Genomic DNA, 21,001 nt, shown 5'->3' with positions numbered 1-21,001 from the left:
GCTTCAGCAGCAGAGCTTTCTCTAGCTAATCAGATGAGACCAGTGGTGGGAAGGTGGCCTTAGCACTTATGCAGTCTCTGAATCTCTAGGAGCCTGTAAGTCTATCAAGCATTGGGAGGGAATGGGAAGAAGACTACGGGAGCAGTGATTCCAGAACGGGGATGGACAAGCCCGGATGGGGCCCAGAAGTGAAGGATTCTGGGGGAAGAGGGAGCATGAATATATTGCTCAGGGAAGAACAAAGCACAAAAGTGTGGGAAAGAGAAACAAACTTCAATGTTGCTATTTTGCCAAGGCCAAGTGCTTTTCTTAGTAGATTTCTAGCCTGTAGAAGTGATACCAATGAGGGCGAGACTTGGTGGAGTTTCCTCTGCTAAAGCCCATCTGTCTTAGTCTCCTTTGGTCCAGATGCCATGGGGTTCACAAGTCACTTGTCACCCAACTTACAGTCTTTCATTATTGAACAGAGTGAGTCCTTGGGTCAGCTGAAACAGGTCCAGCACATCTGAGATTGAGGCTCCTGAGCCTGAAGACTGGTCTTTGGTACCCAAACTGCTTCCTTCCTCTCCATGTGGAATTAGATGGACTAGAATCACCAAACACTCATGTGCTTGTACCATGTGATCCTAGGCTGGACCAATAGCGTTGATCCAAAGTTGCGTGGACTGACCTCTCCTTAACCCTTCTCACTCCCTCCATTTGGGCACAGAGTAGGACGTCATGAGGCTGATGAGGCAGTGAGAAAGATGCAGATAGGAAGACATCTCCTTGAATGGGAGTAACAGCCATAGACATTACTTTAGTACCCTAGGTACATGAACCGGAGATACATTTTCTAGTCTTTGGTGTCTCTGTTACCAATGCCTAATTTTAAAAAATAATAGGTCTCCTTGGTACAACATCATTTTTGCCTAGCAAAAGAATGTCAATGCCACAATACCTTATGCTATTTCCTTTTTGGCATGTGAATTTTCATAACCTTCTGCATTACGTATAGCCACTGTTCCATAAACCTCTATGTAAAAGGATTTCTTGATATCAGAACTCATCTTGAGCATATCACAAACAGGGGATAGTTTGCATGAAAATCAGGCCTTGGAGGAAGCCACATTAAACACACATACTTTTACCTTCAGAGAGAATTAATGTAGAGTAGAAGAGGTCAAAAAGGGAAAAAGAAAGCAGATAAATGAAGACTCTTTTAAGTGGTGCACATTAAGGCCCTCTCTAGAGCAATAATCATTAGAGTCTGATTGATATGCTATTGGTAGCAAGCACATTCATGCCGTCAAGTCATCACCAACGCGCGTGAACACACTCTGAAGGGCCAGTGTGCTCATGAGCCATGGCTGTCAGCATCTCAGCTCCATTTGGCTGTCTCCAAGAAAAATGGGACTCAGGTACTCTCGGTCTAGATTAGCAGCCAAAGGGCAACAACTTCCATTCATAAGACCTATTGGAAGTTTTCCTACTCATACTACGTGTGGGCCCTGCTTGGTGGCTTTAGACCAAGAGAAGCCAAAGACTGGAATGACAGTGGTGAGAGAGAGCCAGACTGAACATTCGGAGAGCTTCAGGACAGGACTGGTGGAGAGCCTCCCAGAAAGCTTGCCCCCAAACTCAGACCACCCAGGTTGTTGGTCTTGGTTGCTTTTTTTGCTAGTTTGACTCCAAAGGCAGAAAGTAAGGAAGGAGAGAGAACTGGTGTTGCACACTAGAATTTAGGAAGCCGCTGAGCTTGGCCACGTTTATGGATATAAATTTGAGGACGCATTAAAACAGCAGTAAAACTTGCCTGAGATCACAGAGCAGGGAAAAGAAGATTGCCTTCATTTCTATACTGGTATTGTCTTGATTCTGGCAAAGCAACTCACTTTGCTTACCAAAACTGTGATGCCTAGGGAGTCAAACCCTATATGATATGCTGAAGCTTCAAAGGGATGGAGTCCAGGAGGAATACAATGTACCTGCCACTTTTCCCCCATCCCCCTTTGCTTCATTTTCACAAGGATTGGAGTGCATGAGTACAAGTACATGTGGGAGGGAGAAGGAGGTGCTTTTTGAATGCTCCAGCTGTAGGCAAAACTGTCTTCTTTTTCTGGCCTGAACACTTTTGGGGAAAACAAAGTAACTTCTGCAGAGCTGCCCAAATGGTTGAGACCAAGAACTATAAAAAATTCTGTGAATCTGCCCTCGGAGTCCTTTCCAACACAGCTTTGCTCTTTTCACATTTCTTTGAATCTTATGGAAAGAAAAGCAGACTTTCCACATAATTCCACACGAGATACTGTCAAAAGGTAATACAACATGTCAGCTGTTAACCATCGGGCTGCATATTTTATACCTAAGACAGAAATGAAAAAGAATCAGAAAATATACCTAAGAAGATAATTCACCCAGATGATATTCTTCTCGTTGGCGTTCTTGGCATTAATAGCTATGGTGGCGCTGGACTGTATCCAAATATATCCTCCGTTCTTCTGCATCCAACGGTAGTACTTCGTTACACACTGGCCCTTATTCAGCACTGGGCGAAAAACAAAACAAAACAGAAGGCATTGTGTATTAAGCCTGAGACTAAATGACTGTCATCTCTGCAAAACCTCAAGCTTAGAAAGGCAAGGTCCCGCACCAAGCCCGGGGTGGCCCTCTGGACGCTTAATGTAGGATGCCATTAGTAGGACAAATGAAATCAACAATTCAGTGGAGCGGAGAGGGTTAGTAGCATTTGTAGTAAGCCTTGATTCTGTTTTGGGCAGCCATGGTGTGAAAAGAAGAATAGAAGGAATACAAATCTTGTTGACTCACAGAACACCTAAGCGGTGTGGATATTGTGAATGGGTTGGACCCCTTCGAGATTCTGGATATTTGAATGGCTCCGAAGATGCTTTACCCCCAGTCTTTGATCATTCCCCTCAGTGCGAGCAGTATCAAACGGCGTCCTTATACGTCTGTTCCTTTTGATCTTGTCTAACGGAATTTATAGTCCGTGTATGAACTAAATTTACATTGGTTAGTCAGGGCAAATTCTGATGAGACTTTACTGAATGTTGGAACAAAATAAATCCCCCAACCAAGTCAGAGAAAAACCCTGGCCTAAGGGAGGCACAGAATTGACTTGGCTGAAGCCAAACTGAGAGACAGCTCCACACAGACTCTGAAATATGGCCCCAAATGAAGGAACAAGTAAAAACAATCAGTAACGTGAAACGGTGCCATTAAATACCCACTGAAAGAGAGCTTTAAAATGCAGATGTTAAAAATGATACTTTAACCAAAATCTTGCCAAGGTGAAATTGATTTGATTTGTATCTGGGTACTCCTGAGCTAGTAAAAGGGGGAAGGTGCAGTAAATCATCCCTTGAAATAAAGTGCTATGGATGGGAATGGTTTAAAAGGATGCCGGAAACGTGCAGAACCTGCTGTTAAGACTTGGCTGCCGATCACGGCCACTCCACACCCCCAAAAGCGCGCCGGTTGGGCGGCCACTAGAGGGCAGTGTGCACTCGTCCACGTCGCCCACTTTTGGCATGTCCTTGTCTCCGTCTGCTAAAATGAAAAACCTCTAACTGCTGTAATAAATTTGGCTAAATTAGCTGCTAAATGGTTATCTCAAGTAATATGTATTTGCATTAATCATCTTGCTCTAAACCAGAACAAGCCAGAGTCCTAAAGACGTAGTAAATTCATATTGTCCATTTAATTACGGCTAATAAGTGCTTCATAGACAATAGTTTCATGAAGTACATTTTGATTTTTTTGGGGGTGTGTGGATGGGTAAAGAGAAGTCACTTTGGAAAAGAGCCATGTTTAAGGCTGCGAAGCTCTTCCCGTCGTGTCTGAGCCTCTCTTCCTGGCTCTGAAAGTGATCAAAAGTCAAACCTCCACGTATTATATCCATAGACATAGAAACTTTAATGCTTTTCTCCCATTCTCCCTTTTGCTCACAATACGCTAAATGGATGGTTGTAAAATTTAGTAGTTATGTCTCAACAGTTGCTTGAAAAAGCCTTGCTTTGATGAGGGCTTCAAGAAGTGGCAAGTTCTATCCTGAAACTATTCAACGGTTTAGTTTCTTTTTAAGGCCCGGAACTGTCATCGTCTGTCGGTGGCGAGGCTCCACAGGTAGCATTGTCCTCTCCTTTTGTCGGCGATTGTAAGTTCTGCCATTCTGCATGCATGGCTTACCAGCCTACAAAACTGCGTGGCGAAGCTGAAAGCAGGAAAATACCGACTCTGCCGTACAGCTCTTCTGTCAAAACCGTTGTTGCATGCAACAAGATGCGCTTTTATTCAGATCCGCTCGAACTGGTTAACTATTAATAGAAGAACGGTGGGTTATAAAATTCTGCCCACTGTTTCACAGAGAAAACTTAGAGCACCCTGATCAGTGGTTGGTGTATAATTCTATCTGCTGTGTATCTGGAATAAAGAAGAATTTCAAATGGGTCTAGTATTTTTAACAAAGGCAAGGAGACTAAGAAGCCCCTTTTTAGAATCACATGAAGAAAACACTGAGATGGTAGGCCAGATCAGCCCAGTCTGGCTGGGGATTCTGGACCAGAATTTGACCAAAGGCAGGCAAAATTAAAAAAAAAAAAAAAATTATCCCTAGGATACAGTGCATAGAAAAGGGCAATGTGAGAAAGGAATTGTAAAATCAAATGAGAATTTGCAGAAGCAATGTAAAGATCACCTTCCCTTCCTTTCTCTTATTTAAAAACAAACAAACAAAAAAGCAAACAAAACCTCAATTCTGAGATGCAAAGCCAGAAAAACCTGTGCTTCCGGGTGGGCTCCATGTATGCGCTGTGAAGGGGGCTGGAAGGTTTGTTTGCTCAAAGACAGTTAAGGCAGCATGACTCTGGGTCTGATTAAGTGCCTCTGTGTTTCCTGAGAAGATACATACAAATTTATTAGGGCCATGAATATACGAATACAGCCTTCTTTACCACCCAGGCCAAGGGATGTCTAGCAAAGAGAGGAGACCTACATGAAAGAGAGGCAGGCTGGGTCACTTTTGACAGGAGGAAGTGGTTGTGAAAGGACTGACCAGGAGGGAAACCCCTAAGGGGTTCCTTGGGGGCGTCGGGCAGCTACTTGAGTGCCTTAACTTACCGTGGTGAATGCCGTGGAGACCTCCATGTGTCAGCAAGAATCTAGATACTGGCGATAGGGCATGGAGTTAGCTCTCACTAGAGTGTGAGATGTTGACCAAAATTGTGCCCTGGTTGCTTTTGTTTATCAGGAGATCCCATAAAAGATGTCACAATGGAATTTTGGTTCCTTTAATATGAATAAGGAATAATTTTTTCTTGGGGCTCCAGAATATAAATTTATGACTTTGGGATGAAGCTTCTTTCTTAAAAAAAAAAAAAAAAAAAAATCATACTGGCAAATCAGTTGGATCATTCCAGCTGTGCCAGAGGCAGGATCTGACAGCTTTTCCTGAGCTCATGTGGTCCTAATCAGCTCAAGAAGAAAAGCCACCTTGGTGCCAGTTTGGAAGAGATTTTTAGTTTGTAATAAATTGGACAACTTGAAAAACACAAAAACTTTCTCAATTCTCTTTCGTCCAGTGGCTGTTGTTCTTGTTTTTGAGTTTTAGCTTTAGATAATGGTGAGATATGAGAGAACGTTTGTGTCTGTCTATTTCACAAAATCCCTTTTGTGGGGAAAAACAGAAAGAAGCATGATGTAAGTTACTTGATATGGAAGTCCTTAAAAAGTGGTTAATTGTCCCTTGAAAAGAGATAGAGAATCATCAAATCAATGAGCCCAGGAGTGAATTCCTAACAATATGCTCAAACTATAAAGAGAGGAAGCAGACAGAGAGAAAATATATATGTGGATCACATTTTTAGTGTTATACCATGATATGGTCCAAGTACTTCCAGCACATACCCTGGCATCGTCTTTTTGGTTTATCTCAAAGTTTACTTTTTTTTTTTTTTTGTGAGGAAGATTGGCCCTGAGCTAACATCTGTTGCCAATCCTCCTCTTTTTGCTTGAGGAAGGTTGTTGCTGAGCTAACATCTGTGCCAATCTTCCTCTATTTTATGTGGGATGCTGCCACAGCATGGCTTGACAAGTGGTGCTAGGTCCGTGCCTGGGATCTGAGCCTGCGAACCCTGGGTGCTGAAATAGAACTTGTGAACTTAACCACTACACCGTCAGCCGGCCCCTCGAAGTTTACTTCTTGCCATCTGAGACTTTTGGGAGAACAGCCTGTGTGTCTCTCATTAAATTCACTGATCACATCATAACGTCTCTAGAATTATGTCTTTAAAGTTGTGCTATAGGAATTAGTTTCTATGTAAGGATCGTAAAACATTTAAATGGGCTCTTCTTAGATTTTACATGGTAAACATGAAGACACAGGGAGGATGCGTACGTCTGCCCCAGGTTCACTTACAATCTGGAACGGTCCTGGGTATAAATGTGACCGAACGCTCTGCTATCACACAAGAGCTTGTTCCTTTTTACTCTGAAGTCTAGGCTGTAGCCAATTGCTTTTGGCTGCTATTGCTCTGAGGAAAACCAAGAAGCTGTCATCAGTACCACTCCACTTGCCAAGCTAAAGGTGCCTTTGAGTTACACACTGTGCTCTTCAGAGGACAGAGGTGACCCCACACTTGTGCGAAGAAGACAACAGAGACAAAGGGATTTAAATCCTCCTGGTTGAACTGTCCCAGCTCAGCTCATTTGACAACTTTTGGCTATTAGCATCAAAACACCACCCCCGCTAAGTGGGAAGGGAGTGGCAAATACAGTTCAATCGAAAGAAAATTGCAGAGAGCTTACAGTTTCGAACACGTGAGCTTTTACATCAAATACACATTTTTACCCCCAAAAGACTGGATGCTCAGTTTGATTGACTATCTTTTTAAAATGTCACTTAGTCTCTTGGTTTGAGTGGTAGGCATACAAGAAATGTGCTGCTTAGAAAGAACAACTACTGTCCCCAAATCCGATGACCTCTTTGGCTGAAGCGCACATCCACGCTCTGCACACAGTGGCCAACAGAGGGATTTCAGTTTCCTTGGGAAAACTTTGTCCACAGAAATAGACTGATGACTGAAAGGACATAAAGGAAGGCTGTGTCTGTGGCAGGAACATAATTCTGTTAGTAAATCAAAACAAATCAGTACAAGTTTGCCTTCAGAAATATGGAGAAAAAAAGAGAACATGGTCTCTTCCTGTTGGGCTGTTCTACAAAATCAAAGCCAAAGATTCTAAATAGTGAGTTACTTGTGTCTTAAAAAGAAGGAAGCAGTCTAATTCAGTTTGAAGAACACATATCAAAAGCGGTCTTTTAGCAAAGTGGCTCACAAAAGGACATTTTAGCGGTTTGCATATGCATTAAAAAGCGGCAGTACTTGGTGTATTCAGGTAAGTATAGAATAAATAGGAAATGGTGAGGTCATCGGAGATTTCACACTTCACATTCACACAGCTGGACAAAGACCTTCATTATCGTCATGGCGATAGGAGGACGCATCTGCTGCGCCATTCACCCCCTCCTTGAGGTACTAGTGGCCGCAGAGAACGGAGAGCTGGCAGCTTCCACCAGAAACTCAAAAATTATTTTTGAATTCACTAATATGGAGTGTGCGTGTAAGTAAGGAGGGCGTGCTAGAATCATAGTTTCTCCTTAATACCACCGTTGGGGGCTTCGCTGTACCCACCGGTTCTCTTTCTACATTCACCAAACTGGCAGATGAAACATGAAAAAGAATACTGACTCTTTAATCTCTGCTTCTCCACCTAAGGCCCAAGGCAGGCTGACAGGGAACTTCATTCTGGAAACAGGACTTTTTTTTTTTTTTAAATTCTGGATTACTTTTTCCTCTGCTTTTGAAAACTGTGGGCTATAGGGGAATGAACCTGACATAGACTTAAAACAGGAACAAGTTTCTTTATCTAAAAAGTTATCGTCCTTGACGCTTACAGAAAGGTCATTTTCAAAAGCCACAGGAGAAATAGCATTAGAGCCAGAAACTCTGCGTTCAGTGCTTTATTTACCCGCAACAGAGACAGTTTTTCATTTAGAACTGCTCATAGGCTCAACCCAGGCTTTGATGCTGTGCAGACTTTCCTATAGATTTTGCAATTAGCGAGCTAGATGTCTTAAATAGCAGGCATCCACAAATTGGTTTTTAGTTTTTTTGTAAATCTATGTGCCAAGCAATATTTGGTAAAGTTTAATGATATTTGATGCTTAATGTGAGTTACGAGCCTAAAGACAGAAGACCTGTGGATGTTCTGTGAATGCGTATGCATCATCTATGGATTTTCCCCCAATGCGCTAATGACAAGCCCTGCTTGAATTGCTATCTGTGTGATTTATAACCTCAGAAGAGGTTTTTTCCTATATCACTGCCAATTGATAGATTTTTATTAACTGTTAATATTGAATCGTACAGAAAACTTTTCATTGATTTAGAACATGTCAATTTGTTAAGTTTAAAAAATAAATTTCCCTTTTCTTTGTGATAATGTAGTGAATTGGAGACCAATGCTTTTAAACACTGATGGTATTGTCTTCTAAGACAGGAAGAATCAAAGGAATTGTTGGCGTGAGTGACATTGAGATCTCAGATTTTTTTTCAAGCTGTTTTCACTCCAACCAGGGAGTTTCAGTGCCACTCATTCCTGCCCTTCTTGACCTAAAATAGTTAAGGACAGAGGATTTCTTAGCCCCCATGCCTTCTTTTTTTATGTGAGGTTTAGCTATATAGAAGCAGTGAATTCTTCAGCATGGAATTGAGAAAGATTTATGGCTAGGAAATGAGGAAAATGGTGGATTTATTCACTCATTCAAGAAATTTTTTTTTTTTTTAGGAAGATTAGCCCTTAGCTAATTACTGCCAATCCTCCTCTTTTTGCTGAGGAAGACTGGCCCTGAGCTAACATCCATGCCCGGCTTCCTCTACTCTATATGTAGGATGCCTACCACAGCATGTCTGCACCTGGGATCTGAACTGGCGAACCCCAGGCCACCGAGAAGCGGAACGTGTGAACTAAACCCCTGAGTCACCAGGCCAGCCCCAAGAAATATTTTTTTTAGTGACTACTCTATGCCAGGCACTGGGGGAGATCAAAGTGAGCGAAACCAGTCATGGGCCCGCCCTCCTGTAGCTGTCTCAGTTAGTCACGGCGATTCCATTTCCTTTGCTGGTGACTGGCTTTGGTTTGGGATATGATGGAACACTGGATGACGAGACGCAAGGGGAAGTCTGTCTACTGTGGGAGATTGTCAAAAAGCTTTCCTCATTCTGAAAATAAGGATTTACCTCTGTTTGCCTTCGAATGGGAGACAGATGCTTATCAGTCATTTTTACTAATAAATTGATCACAGGGATAACTCTTATGGAAAGTGGTGTGTAGGTCTGTGAAAGCACAGGGTCTGACCCGGTCAGGGGGAATTCTCCTCCTCCCTTTACAAATGAAGAAGAGTGGAGTAGCGGGGAGGTTAGGCTGAGACGTAGGGTAACCTAAAAAAAGCAAAGGCAAAAGGGATGAGGTGGATCTTACACTCGAATTTATCGTATGTCTCTGGTGGACACTGTGTTTCTGGATGCTGTCATTTAATTAAGTCCACCAGACAGCTTTAACAAGAAATATATAGGTGGTAAGGCATAGGCATATCAAAGCTAGTGTTCCAGAAAATCAGGATTATTTAAAGGAGTCCAGACAGATTCCATTTGTTTACCTGTTCTGCAGAGTTTCAGAAATCCAAGTACTTTATTGTGAGGCCATTACAGATTCTCCCACATAGCAGTGTGGTGGCCTCTCCGCTGAACGGCTCTTCCGCCACTTCCTTCTGGATGCCAGAACTCTCCCTCGGGGTTTCATGTTTGATGGGCTCCTCCCAAGTCCCAAGGGGATACACTTGGATCATTTAAACCAGTCACGGTCATTCCATCCTTGCCAGCGTGTGGCGTAGGCTTGGGTATTTCATGCAATGCTGGACAATGAGACATAAGGGGGCTTCTCTCTACTGCAGGGCCTCTGGGAATGTTCTCTTTTCTTTCAAAAATGAACACAAAATGGCGACTGACCCTTTCCTGATTTTGGACGTTGTCCTGTGAGGAACTGATGACTGACAGGGAAATAGCTGTCTTTTGAGCATGAAGAGAAAGTTAAGACAATTTCAGAGAAAGTTTACATCATTTTTACTTGGGTTTTCTGATGAACCAGAAACATCAGCTAGATGGACACACCAGATGCATTTGAGCTGATATGCCCTGAGGAAAATTCTAGGAAGCCAGAGAGGATGTGGGAGTTCATAAAGAGGTTCAAGTAACCTGATCCTTAGTTAACCCTATATTTATGGGAAAACCATTTTATACTAAACATATGTGCCAATTAAATCCTATGCTGCTCTTTTGTGTAAAAAAAGTCTGAGGTTCTTAGAGATACACAGGGTGTCATTTAATCAATGTTTTAATAAAAGTATTTTAAAGTATAGTTTATAGAAGATGAAGAAAAAGATGCTATTATAAGAAGTAATGGAATTGGTTTTTATTAAGATTAATTGATTTAGTTTAAAATGGATGATTTCTTTAGAAGTTTTGTTTTTTTCCTGATCATGCTTTATAAGAGCAATGGGTTATTTTCTCTCAAACATCAGGCGTTTCTTTTTATGAGAATAAAAGCAGCTATTAATTGAAATAGTAATAAGGAGAAGCCCGAGAAGCCATGTTGGAATCATAAGGATCTGTTGGTCAAATCGCAGTTCTGGCTTCCTCTCTGGGCAGAGAGAAAGATCACGTGTTTCTGTCTTCCGCGTGCTTTCGTGTGCTCCTCTGAGCCTGGAAGCCCTTTACACCGCCCACATCTCCTGCCAGCCTGGCTTCTTGCCATCTTCTTTCAAGGTCCAGGGAAACTGTGTCTTGGGACTTCTCCACCCTCCCTTGGCTGCCCCCACCTCTGGGGTTTCTGTGTTTTGTTTATACATCTTAATAGTCCTCATTTTATGCCGCTTTTTCAAAACTGGCTGTTTTCATGCTGTCTTCTCAACCAGTATGTAAGCTCCTTGAAGGTAGAGACCGTATCTTAGTTATTTTTGAAACCTGATAGCAATACCACAAAGCTTTGAATATGCTAAGTACTCATAAATGTTAGATGAACTTGAACAGGGAAAATATTCACACGTGCAATCAAGTGAATAGAAAAAATATTAAGCTGGGAAAAAGAATAAAGACCTCTTTTTGCTTACAAGTTGACTATTACTACTATTTATACTCTATGAACCCTCTCCACTGATATTCAAGACTTTACATCTTTGTAAAGAAAGAATCTATCAAGTAATCACATACTCGTTCATTTGAACAATGACTGAGATACCCTCAGAGCCAAATCCCTACTCATATTTTACTCCTATTCATAAAATTCATCCAATTGGAGAGGAAAATGAAGTCCTTAAGATGGTCAGTCGATTTGTGATTGCTTTTACTCCATATAAAGTAACGCTGTCTAACTACTAGCAGTCAGTACTTCTCCAACTTTCACATGAAGGCCAGTCAGCTAGGGAGCTTGTTCACTGCAGATTCGGATTCCGTGAGTCTGGGCGTCGGCCTGAAACCCTGCATTTCTATAAAGCAGTGGAGCAGTGTGGCAGAGACACTCCCCTGGACCTTAGGCCCTTGCTGGTCTCTGTTCTCTGTGTTCGCCTGCCCTTGGATTTGAAAAGCCAGAATCAGCACTTGCCAAAAAAAAAAAAAAAAGACGTAAAATAATAATCCTAATTCACTCCTGTATAGAGTCCTGGCGCTATTTTGTCTTCACGTAACAGTCTTTTTAGTTAATGGACAGGCACACGATGGAGGCTGACTTGGCTTCTGAAAAAAGTCAGACGTGGCAGCCATTACACGCATTTCCTCTCACGAGAATTTTCATATTCACACGGAAGAAGAGCAAAAACTCATTTGCTTTGGGAAAAAGTCCACCCAGTGATCGGGCTGCAGCTGAATCCCTGAGGACTCAGCCCTGAAAAAGGCCCAGATCAGAAAATAGAAGGGCCCCACCCCACCCCCTCATTTGGCCCTCCCATAATACTTGATACCTTCCCTTCTTCCTTCTCTCGTGGCTTCCTTGACTGTGTGCAATGGCTGCATACCCAAATCAACAATTAAATTCCCCCTTTGTTTGTGTGGCAGATGACAAATGCATGGAGGACATCTTGTGTTTCCTAGGCAGGCAGGGCACTTACTTTGATTGATGCTCGGTTGTGGAAAAAAATGAGCTGGGAAGGAATTACAATGGAGGGCCTGCAGACTGGAAGGGGATATACTAATTAGTCCTGCATTAAGCAGTCAGCTTGCATTTGGCGATGAGATGCCTTCTGGAGGAAGTGTGGGGGTTATTGATGCAAAACAGCATGCAATGCATTATGCCAGGTAGCTGTGGATTAGTTTTGTTAGGAAGTATAGAATTTTGTAATTAAGAAATAAACACTTAGGCTACTGTATTTTTTTTTTTTAACTCCTCCCAAATATATTGGGCAGGCCACACTTTTTAACTCTACGTGATCTCATAGACAGGCTGGAAGTCCTTCTCTCTTTCTGAAGTAACTCTTCCAGAGTTTCCTCATGCTGGGTGTGGTTCTAGGAAGGGAAAACTGACACCACTTCTACACTTTCTGGCTCCCTTTCTCTGAAGACCCACAGATGCAGAGCCTTGAGCTTGCTGGTGGAGCACAACATTATAAAGGGAAGGGAAGGTTTCCCTCAGGCCACTCTTGCCAGGTTTTAGAGACTTGTTGCTGATTTGACCTGGGAAGAACCCTTGGGTATCTCTAGACAAATTCAGTCTATTTTTTTTTTCTTTTTCTGCTTTATCTGCCCAAATTCCCCCGGTACATAGTTGTATATCCTAGTTGCAGGTCCTTCTAGTTGTGGCACATGGGATGCTGCCTCAACGTGGCCTAACAAGCGGCACCATGTTCGCGCCCAGGATCTGAACCGCCAAAACCCCGGGCTGCCGCAGTGGAGAGCATGAACTCAACCACTCAGCCATGGCGCTGGCCCCAAATTCAGTGTCTTTTATAGACAAAAGGCTGGATTAAAAGGGATGAAGGAGAAATACAAAGCATGTTTCTCTGTTTGGTTTAGCAATCGTGGTTTGCCCTTAGACTTTTCAGGCCACAGGCAGAGGGAGAGTAGTAATTGGTTGTGCCGAAACCGCTCTCATAATTCAAGAGTGACACAGATGCTCCAGGTAACTGGAGTGTGCAACTCTAGGGAGACATGACTGCTCAGCTGGAGGTCAGGACCTCCTGAGCAATGGAAAACCGGAGGGTGGTGGGCAAAGATGCTCAAATGATTGCTAATATGAGTGATTTAGAATTCAAACCTTGAAATGTTGATTTGGTCAATTTGGCCTGAAGAATCAGTGAAATTGGTTCAATGACTCCAGTGAGTTGGCTTAAAGAAAAAAAAATCACAAGGTCTTTGGTCACTGTGTGAAATTCCCTTGGTTTTAGAATCCCAGGATAATTTCACTAACCCGCCATGTTTGTATAGATAATGTGATTCTTTTTGTTGAAACCCAGTGAACCATCAGGTGTCTTGTATTAACCTGGTGGGAGAGTCAATGCTCCAAAGCTGTTGGTTCAATGTCTTCATGTTGTCAAATCCTGGTGCTGCCCAGATTCCCTTTCACTTTTCTCATTCTAGAGACGAGTTCATCTATGGATTTACAGAGGCCTACACTAGGAAAAAGATATGTGATAAAGATAGCATTTTGAGTTATCAAAGACTATTGAATCTTTTTTTTTTAAATCTTATCCATAAACCAGCACATAAGACAGATAATCAAAATAGAAATATGATCAGATGACTAAAACCTGTCTTTCATGGACAGAACAAGGAATTGTGTCAATAGCTCTAGGAAGAAAAGCTAAATAGTTAATGTGGTTTATTTTTTAACCATCCCTTGGTTTTAGAATTCTGTCTTATTCTTGAGCTGATTCTATGTCACCATGACCTTCTCCTGCCAAGAAGACACAGTTGAGGCATCCTTCAGTAATAGCCTAGGGCTTTGGACAAGCAAGATGCTGTGCTGGCTTTCTGCCTTTTCTTCCAGTGTTTACACAACCAAGACTTATTACATGCTCTGTCATTTTGTTACTGGGCTGGCTTTGGTTTGAGAATTAGGTAAACATCAGACATTCCATCACACAATTTTAGACTCAATCTTACTTTATAATGATGCTAATGTTTATTGTACAAAGCGAGATGCATTTGTATATTTTAGCATTTTATTTCAGTCACAGAATGCAAAACCTGACATTGGCATCAGTTTGATTTTTGTGTGTGTGATTGAAGATATTAAGCACTACAAGAATGTTGAAATTTCAATCTGATTAGGATCAAAATTCTTCAGGATCAAAACACTCCTTTTCCTCCCCCTACAGTTTTACTAATTGTGTGCTACTTGACATTGTGGAGTTATTCCACAGCATGAGAGCTAAATATGTGAAGTGTATTTTACTGTGCAGAGTTATCAGCTCATTCTATTTGTTTTTCATGTGTTTAAGGTTATTAAATGAACTTAAAATTAGAAGTCATGTGTACGAGTTGAAAGTATGAACTCAATCTTTATTAGTAGGTTAAATCATAAAGCAATCACCAGCCTGTCAATATCACGTAATGAAAGAAATCACAGAATTTGAAAGCATACTTTCTCTGTTTATCAGTTGGCAAGAAACAACAAAAATTAGGAGATTAGCACAATAGTGAATGGCAGAGTTGTTTATTTTTAGGACTCTCAAATTATTCCCATTACTAAAAATGAGATAAAAGTAGATGGCAGAGAATGGCATCAGACATATTTGCTGGAGACCTTTGCTTCATGGGAAGAAACGAACTTCCCTAGCTCACTGTTCCTGACGAATTGTATTTCTTCAAGGTGTAAATCAAATCCCAGAAAGAGCGTGACATTTTCCAAATAATAACTGAGGATGACAACGTTCTCTTTCGTCAGCATCAGGTTTCTGAATTTAGACCTCATTTAAGATTCCAAAATCAAAACACACACGTGGTCTATGACAGCATACTACAAATAAGATATTCATTTTTAAAGTCTGGATCTCTGGCATATATTGGTCCAAAAAATATATCCATAGCTTCCTCCAAAGATTCTGATCTTTCTCCATTTTCTCAAAATTCCCAGCTACAAAGAACCTGATGTTTCTTTTCAAGAAATGGCATCATTTTTTTTCCCTAGTTAATTGAAGAGCCATCTGCTTCTGCGATACACAACACCCATTCATTCTTAGCAACAAGTGTGTTTCTTAAATCCCTGGTGTGCGATACCAAGGCATGTATGTAGTCTGTGTGGGGAGCAGAATCTGCTGGAGAGCAGCCTTGCAGGCAGGCTTTTCCCAGAGACATGGTATATACAGACTTTGATACTGAACTCGGTCCCACGTCAGTGTTACTAATGCAGGGTTAAAAACACAGTGCAAGATGCTCACACTCTGAGACTCTGGCCAGCTGGCTGTCTCTCCATCAAGTCTTTGCAGACCTGAGTTTGAAATGAACAAATGACAGCACAGGGCAGAAAGGATCTAGAACAGCTTTCCTCAGCCATGGCGAGAAAGGAGAGAGGAAGTAACTACAAAGGCCACCTGGCTGGTTTTACAACATAAAACTTCAGCTGCAAGCTGTACCATCTCATCTGTGGCACTTGGCATGTGTTTAAAACCAGAGTTCAGAACTTGCTTAGAATCTTCTGGAATATAGCTGGTAGAGCCCTCATCTTTTAGGAAGAGTCCATGAGGTCATATAAAAGACCTACCTCTGGCTAGAAAAGGGCAGCACCTTTCTAAGAGGTCCACCGGATCACTGCCTCCTGCCTTATGGGATTGTCAGAGCCCTTCAATGCACAGTGTAAACAGCCCAGCTGAGTTGGATGAGGGAGGACAGTATGAGGATGCTGGTGTGTGAGATGCTGCTGGGACTCTGAGCATTGCTGGTCCCGCTCTGCTTAAACGCCCAAACAGTGCCTTAGATGTGAGCCTGTAAGTCAGGAGTTGGGACCCAGACTCAAAGAGCGGAGATGAGTTCCTTTCCTCCCAGGAGTCAGGAGATGGAGGTACCTGCTCCTCTGAATAACCCTCTTTGCAGAAATACAGAGAAAAGATACTGCCTTTGAGAACTGCTCTGTCCACGTGATGTGCTCTGCCCTGTGCCCGGGCATCTCCCTCGCCCCAGTTTTGTGGCTAGTCAAGTAGGAATTTTTATAGGCTCTGGCCTATTTGAACTTGTCTTCTCCCAGGTATATTTTGAAACCGAGACCGCAAATTTCAGAGAGGAAGTTGCTCTCTAGAAAATGAAAGGGTCAAGAAAGCACTTAAGACAAAGACTCCCCCATCACTTCATGGGAGAGAGAGCACAAGAGACCACGAAATCCCGGGTGAGCACCTAAAGATCCAGCAATTTCTCTGGGCCCGAGGTCCAACTTTCAATCTAACGCCAAAACAGGTTGAAGTGATTTATGTCTCAGTTTTTCTCACTGCACACTGACAGTCACCTCAAATGTACCCAGGAGACAAGAAGGGAAGAACTGACACTGAAACCAAGCATCAGAGAGAGACGACACCAGCCAGGTTGCTCCCCTACACAGGAGGTACTTACAGTCCAGGTGACTGTGCCTGATGCCCTCGACGTCTTCGGCATGGATGAAGTGGTAGCATCTCTTCCCTACAATGTCTACAGGGGTCAGATCCATATAATCACTAATCCTGCAGAGGGAAGAACCCAGGCCGGAAGTCAGAAAGGGGAAACACAGAAACCGTCCAGTGACTTAGAAACAAATCTACTGATGATTTTCGTTATACCAGGGTACCGGTGAGGAAGTGGCACTTCGAGGGAGAAGCCTTTATAGATAAGATTATTTCTTTAACGTTTAACAGACTTTTTCAAAAGTAGGAAATGTACTGGATCAAACAATTGTGTTTAGATAATTAGATAGGTCTTTCTTTTCTTTTTTTTGGCATTGGAATACACATTTAGACAACATAATTCCATGAAATTATTGAGAGTCAGTAACAATGCAAGATCCTCATTAGAGGCCAAGATAATTCAAGGTTACATAATAAAATAAAAACATGTTATGTTTATACCAAATGATTAGAGACACCTTTCATTTAAACAGATCGGTCTTCTATTGGGTATTTCCATGAAAAAAGGGCTTCAGCTGCGTCTTGGCACAAAGTCCAAATTGGCATTTCAAGGGATATAATTTAAATGCTGAGACATACAGATGCCTGGGGGTATTCTCTTTTTTAGTCTTAGTCATTTGGGAGCTCAGCTTTCACTCCTGGCCCTTTTAACTGGTACTCTGTGGTGGATTCCACACAGAAACTTTTAAACCATTTCAGCAGCTCTTCCAGGCTTGTGCTCGACAGTACGTGTGTGTAAGCCTCTGTCATTGATTGTCCAGACGTCAATGTCCTCAGGCAGGAGCACAGGAAAATAGAACGAAAATTGGAAAACGTGGTGGGGGCATCTGCCTGGTTTACACAGACACGTCAAAATGCTTACTACCCTCCTCCCTGTCCAAGTACAGATTCGTTTTGGTCAGTCCAAAAGAGAATTTTTTTTTGTTTAATTTATTCTCTTTACTGTCCCTGTGCTTTTTATGGTTTATGACTTACGATATATTCAAATATAAAGTAAATCTTTAGAAATGACACGTTTCAGAAACCCCTGAGATCACTGTTGGAAGTTAACTCTGACCCCCAAGCCTGGAAAATAAGAAACAAAACAAAACCAGAATGATACTGAATGGAATTAAAATATACTACCCCGTGAGTGCATTTCTCAACGTCTAGCCATTTAAATAATATTTTTGACCAAAGTAGAATTCTTGGTAAGGTGAAACTAAATGAAGCAATAAAAAGGAATGTTTTCTCAGGATTCCATGCTTTTCTAGTGCAAAACAGATTAGTTGGTGTTTTCCTAAAACCATTAGCTGCTTTCCAAGCAGTTTACACCCCCTTTCTGCAAATGAGGAAACAGATGAAAAGGGCCTCATTGGCGTCTCTGAAATTTGCCAGCGCCTCAGAAAGCTGGAGATGCCGGCTTTGCCCGAGGCCGTCCTGGGCACCTTGGAGGAGGGGAACGGTCTGCAGAGTCAAGGAGCAGCATTAGTTTCTAGTTAGCAATCCCCTAGTTAAACAATAAACCCTGGGAAAAAGCCACTTCGGTCTTTAGAAAAGACGATTCTTTAGTTTATTCTGTATTTGAATAAAATCCCTCAAAACAATCGAAGCACTTCTATGCACCAGAGCCTGTTACCGTGGTGAAGGTGACCAGCTCAATGGTCAAAAAAGACTCTTGATACATGTGAAGGAAGCTCCAGACCAGTTTGATGCCCTAAATCAGGATCAGCATCCTGAGGGCATCTCGTACTCTGAGCCTCAGTTTCTCATCTGTGAAACAACCTAAGAGGTTGGTGAAGGGATTAATGAATGAAATGAAATGAATGTGCCCACGGTATGCTTTCCCCTCAGATCAAATATGCAGTTACCTTTAACAGGGGCCTGTCTTAATAATGACTATCAGCTTCAGCTGGCAAATGGTGCTGTATTGTATTAGCTAATAAGGGGTTGCGGAAAACTTTTTGTTTTTAAATGGAAAGAAAAAAAGCTTAAAGAAGGTCACAGAAAATGATCTCAATTACTACAGTGGCACCGCAAGGCATGCAGGTTCAGGGGGCGTGTTGACAGAATTCATCCATCTGTGGTCACAGGAATGAAAATTAAGTGATAGTTTTGGGCTCGGACAGTTACTGGCAGTTAGGTCAATAAGATGAGGCTCTGGTTTTTGGAGGGAGTGGTGGTGGTAAATCGACATCGACGGAGCCTGACGTATGTTTTCAAAGAAGCATGGAGTCCATCTTTGACCTTCTGTCTGCCTCCCTCCTTGAAGCTCCACCTCCAGCATTCTACATTTTTAATCAGAGAATAAACAGCTTTGAAGACTGTAATTGTGTTCTTTCATGGGTGCAAGTGTATGAAAGGTCCCCCTCCATGGTTATTGTGGCCAACTCCTGCCAATTAGCCTGACTTCTGAAGAAAAATAAGAGACAAGGAATGCAGGGAGAACCCCCAGGATGTAGCTAAGAGCATGGCTTTTGAATGTGGCAGATGTGGGTTCAGATTGTGGCCTTGGGCAAGGCCCTTAACCTTTTTCTCTAAGCTGAAATTGCCTGAGGATGATGGAGACAGTGGCAACACCACCCTCACAGAACTGACCTCAGGCTTAAATGAGATGGTGTATGTAACGAGCTTCACACATTGCCGAGTGTGCAGTAAGCATTCGATAAACATTAGCTATCTTTATTACTACTTGCCAACTCTAGCTAGTCATTTTGGCTGTCTTTCCTGATATTCTTTGTCCATTCCAGAATACCTTAGATATAGCCAACTATATAGTCACAATGATAAAAATTTTAATAAGTGCCAATAAAACTTGAAAAATAGATTTAGAGTTCTTAATAAATAACAGCGACAGTTTCATGACGTCTTCTACCCCACTGAACACTAATAGCTCAGGTGGGAATCTTTTCCCACTGGTGAATTCTTTCCTCTGAATCAAATCCTGATGGGAAATGGTAGGCATTTCTAACTTGGTCTCAACACCTGTAGCGCTTCCCAATGGACTGAAGGCAGATGCCATCCGTCTTCCCCTTGGCTAGGCCCTGGAGAGGTCAATTACCTAAGCCACTAGACCATTCTGCTCTTTCATTTCCCCTCGGAAGGCACTCACAGGGCTCAGTGAACATATACTGCCTCCATGCCTGACTATATCCGTGCCACAAAAGCATCCTCTCAAAATCGACTCAGCAATTCTTCCTGTGGCACTAGGGGGTGGACAGTATCGCCCAAGCTTCCTTCCCACAGCTGAGGCATGTACAGCTCCTCCCTACCCCTCTCCTGGCACTCAGCCACTTTCTCTTCTTCAAATCAGTCGATGATGGGCTGGTGACTTCTAGGTGAAAGGTCTGAAGGGGCACTGTCCCATTTCCTTGTCCCTTGTTTTGTGCTTAATGGAAAAAGTGAACTTTTAAACCAGAGGCTAAAAAGTCCTTTTATCAAAGCTCAGCGTTGAGGAAGGACTGCCAAGTCATTCAGGTGATGAGTCATCTTTTTTTAATTTATAAAAGTGAAGTCCTCAGGATCGAAAAGTTTCACTTAATAGTTTTGCAAAGTTCTTTTTTCCCCTTTTTCCTCTGGGGGCCTCAAATTCTCATTTGTTCTCTACATGTTTTGTGGACTGAATGTTTGTGTACCCCCCAAATTTCTATACTGAAGTCCTTACCCCCAGTGTGATGGTAGGAGGAGGTGGGGCCTTTGGGAGGAAATTAGGTTCAGATGAGGTCATGAGGATGGAATTCCCATGATAGGATTAGTGTCCTTATAAGAAGAGGAAGAGACCAGAGCTCTCTCTGTCACGTGAGAACACAGTGAGAAGGGAGCCATCTGCAAGCCAGGAAGAAGGCTCTCACCAGGAACCTGATCAGCCTCCACCTTGACGCTGAACTTTCCAGCCTCCAGAACCGTGAGAAATAAATGTCTGTTGCTTAAGCCACCCAGTCTGTGGTAATTTCTTATAGCAGCCTGAGCTAAGACAACACGCTTCATACCCGGATGAGCACTGACCGTCATGAGGCTGGCCCCTGCAATAGTCAGGAAGTGGGTATGGCTGAGGCCTCAGGAGATACCTTTTGCTGTACCATTTTGCCAATAACATCTCAGCCCTGCTTTCTTCTTGGGTTCTCAGACAAAATAGGCCTTAATTATAGCATATGGAAGCCTGGGTATCCCAATTTATTCCATTGTTGTCCCTAATGGAAGTCAGGGCAGCAATGTAAATTTTAAATAAAAAAGCATGTTTGGTGTCAGTCCAAGCAGCCATTGAAAATAAGATCAGGATTTATAATGAGCCTCATTGGGAGAGTAAAATCCCTCAGACTGCTGAGAATG

General features: G+C 42.4%; 1 protein-coding gene across 11 annotated transcripts in view; it reads right to left on the bottom strand.

Moving 5' to 3' along the window:
* NPAS3 (neuronal PAS domain protein 3) overlaps positions 1-21,001 on the bottom strand; it is an 829,776-nt gene that overhangs the window by 7,452 nt on the left and 801,323 nt on the right. For all 11 annotated transcript variants that reach the window (XM_070504228.1, XM_070504226.1, XM_070504227.1 and 8 more), the window contains 2 exons: positions 16,647-16,753; positions 2,380-2,527 (listed from right to left, as the gene is read on the bottom strand). In XM_070504228.1, coding sequence (XP_070360329.1) covers positions 2,380-2,527; positions 16,647-16,753 — 255 coding nt within the window. The remainder of the gene's footprint in view (positions 1-2,379; positions 2,528-16,646; positions 16,754-21,001) is intronic.

The sequence above is a fragment of the Equus asinus genome, chromosome 2 (assembly GCF_041296235.1).
Source record: "Equus asinus isolate D_3611 breed Donkey chromosome 2, EquAss-T2T_v2, whole genome shotgun sequence".
NCBI classification, from domain to species: domain Eukaryota; kingdom Metazoa; phylum Chordata; class Mammalia; order Perissodactyla; family Equidae; genus Equus; species Equus asinus.
The sequence above is the reverse complement of the archived record's forward strand: the minus strand, read 5'-3'. Positions and strand labels throughout refer to the sequence as shown.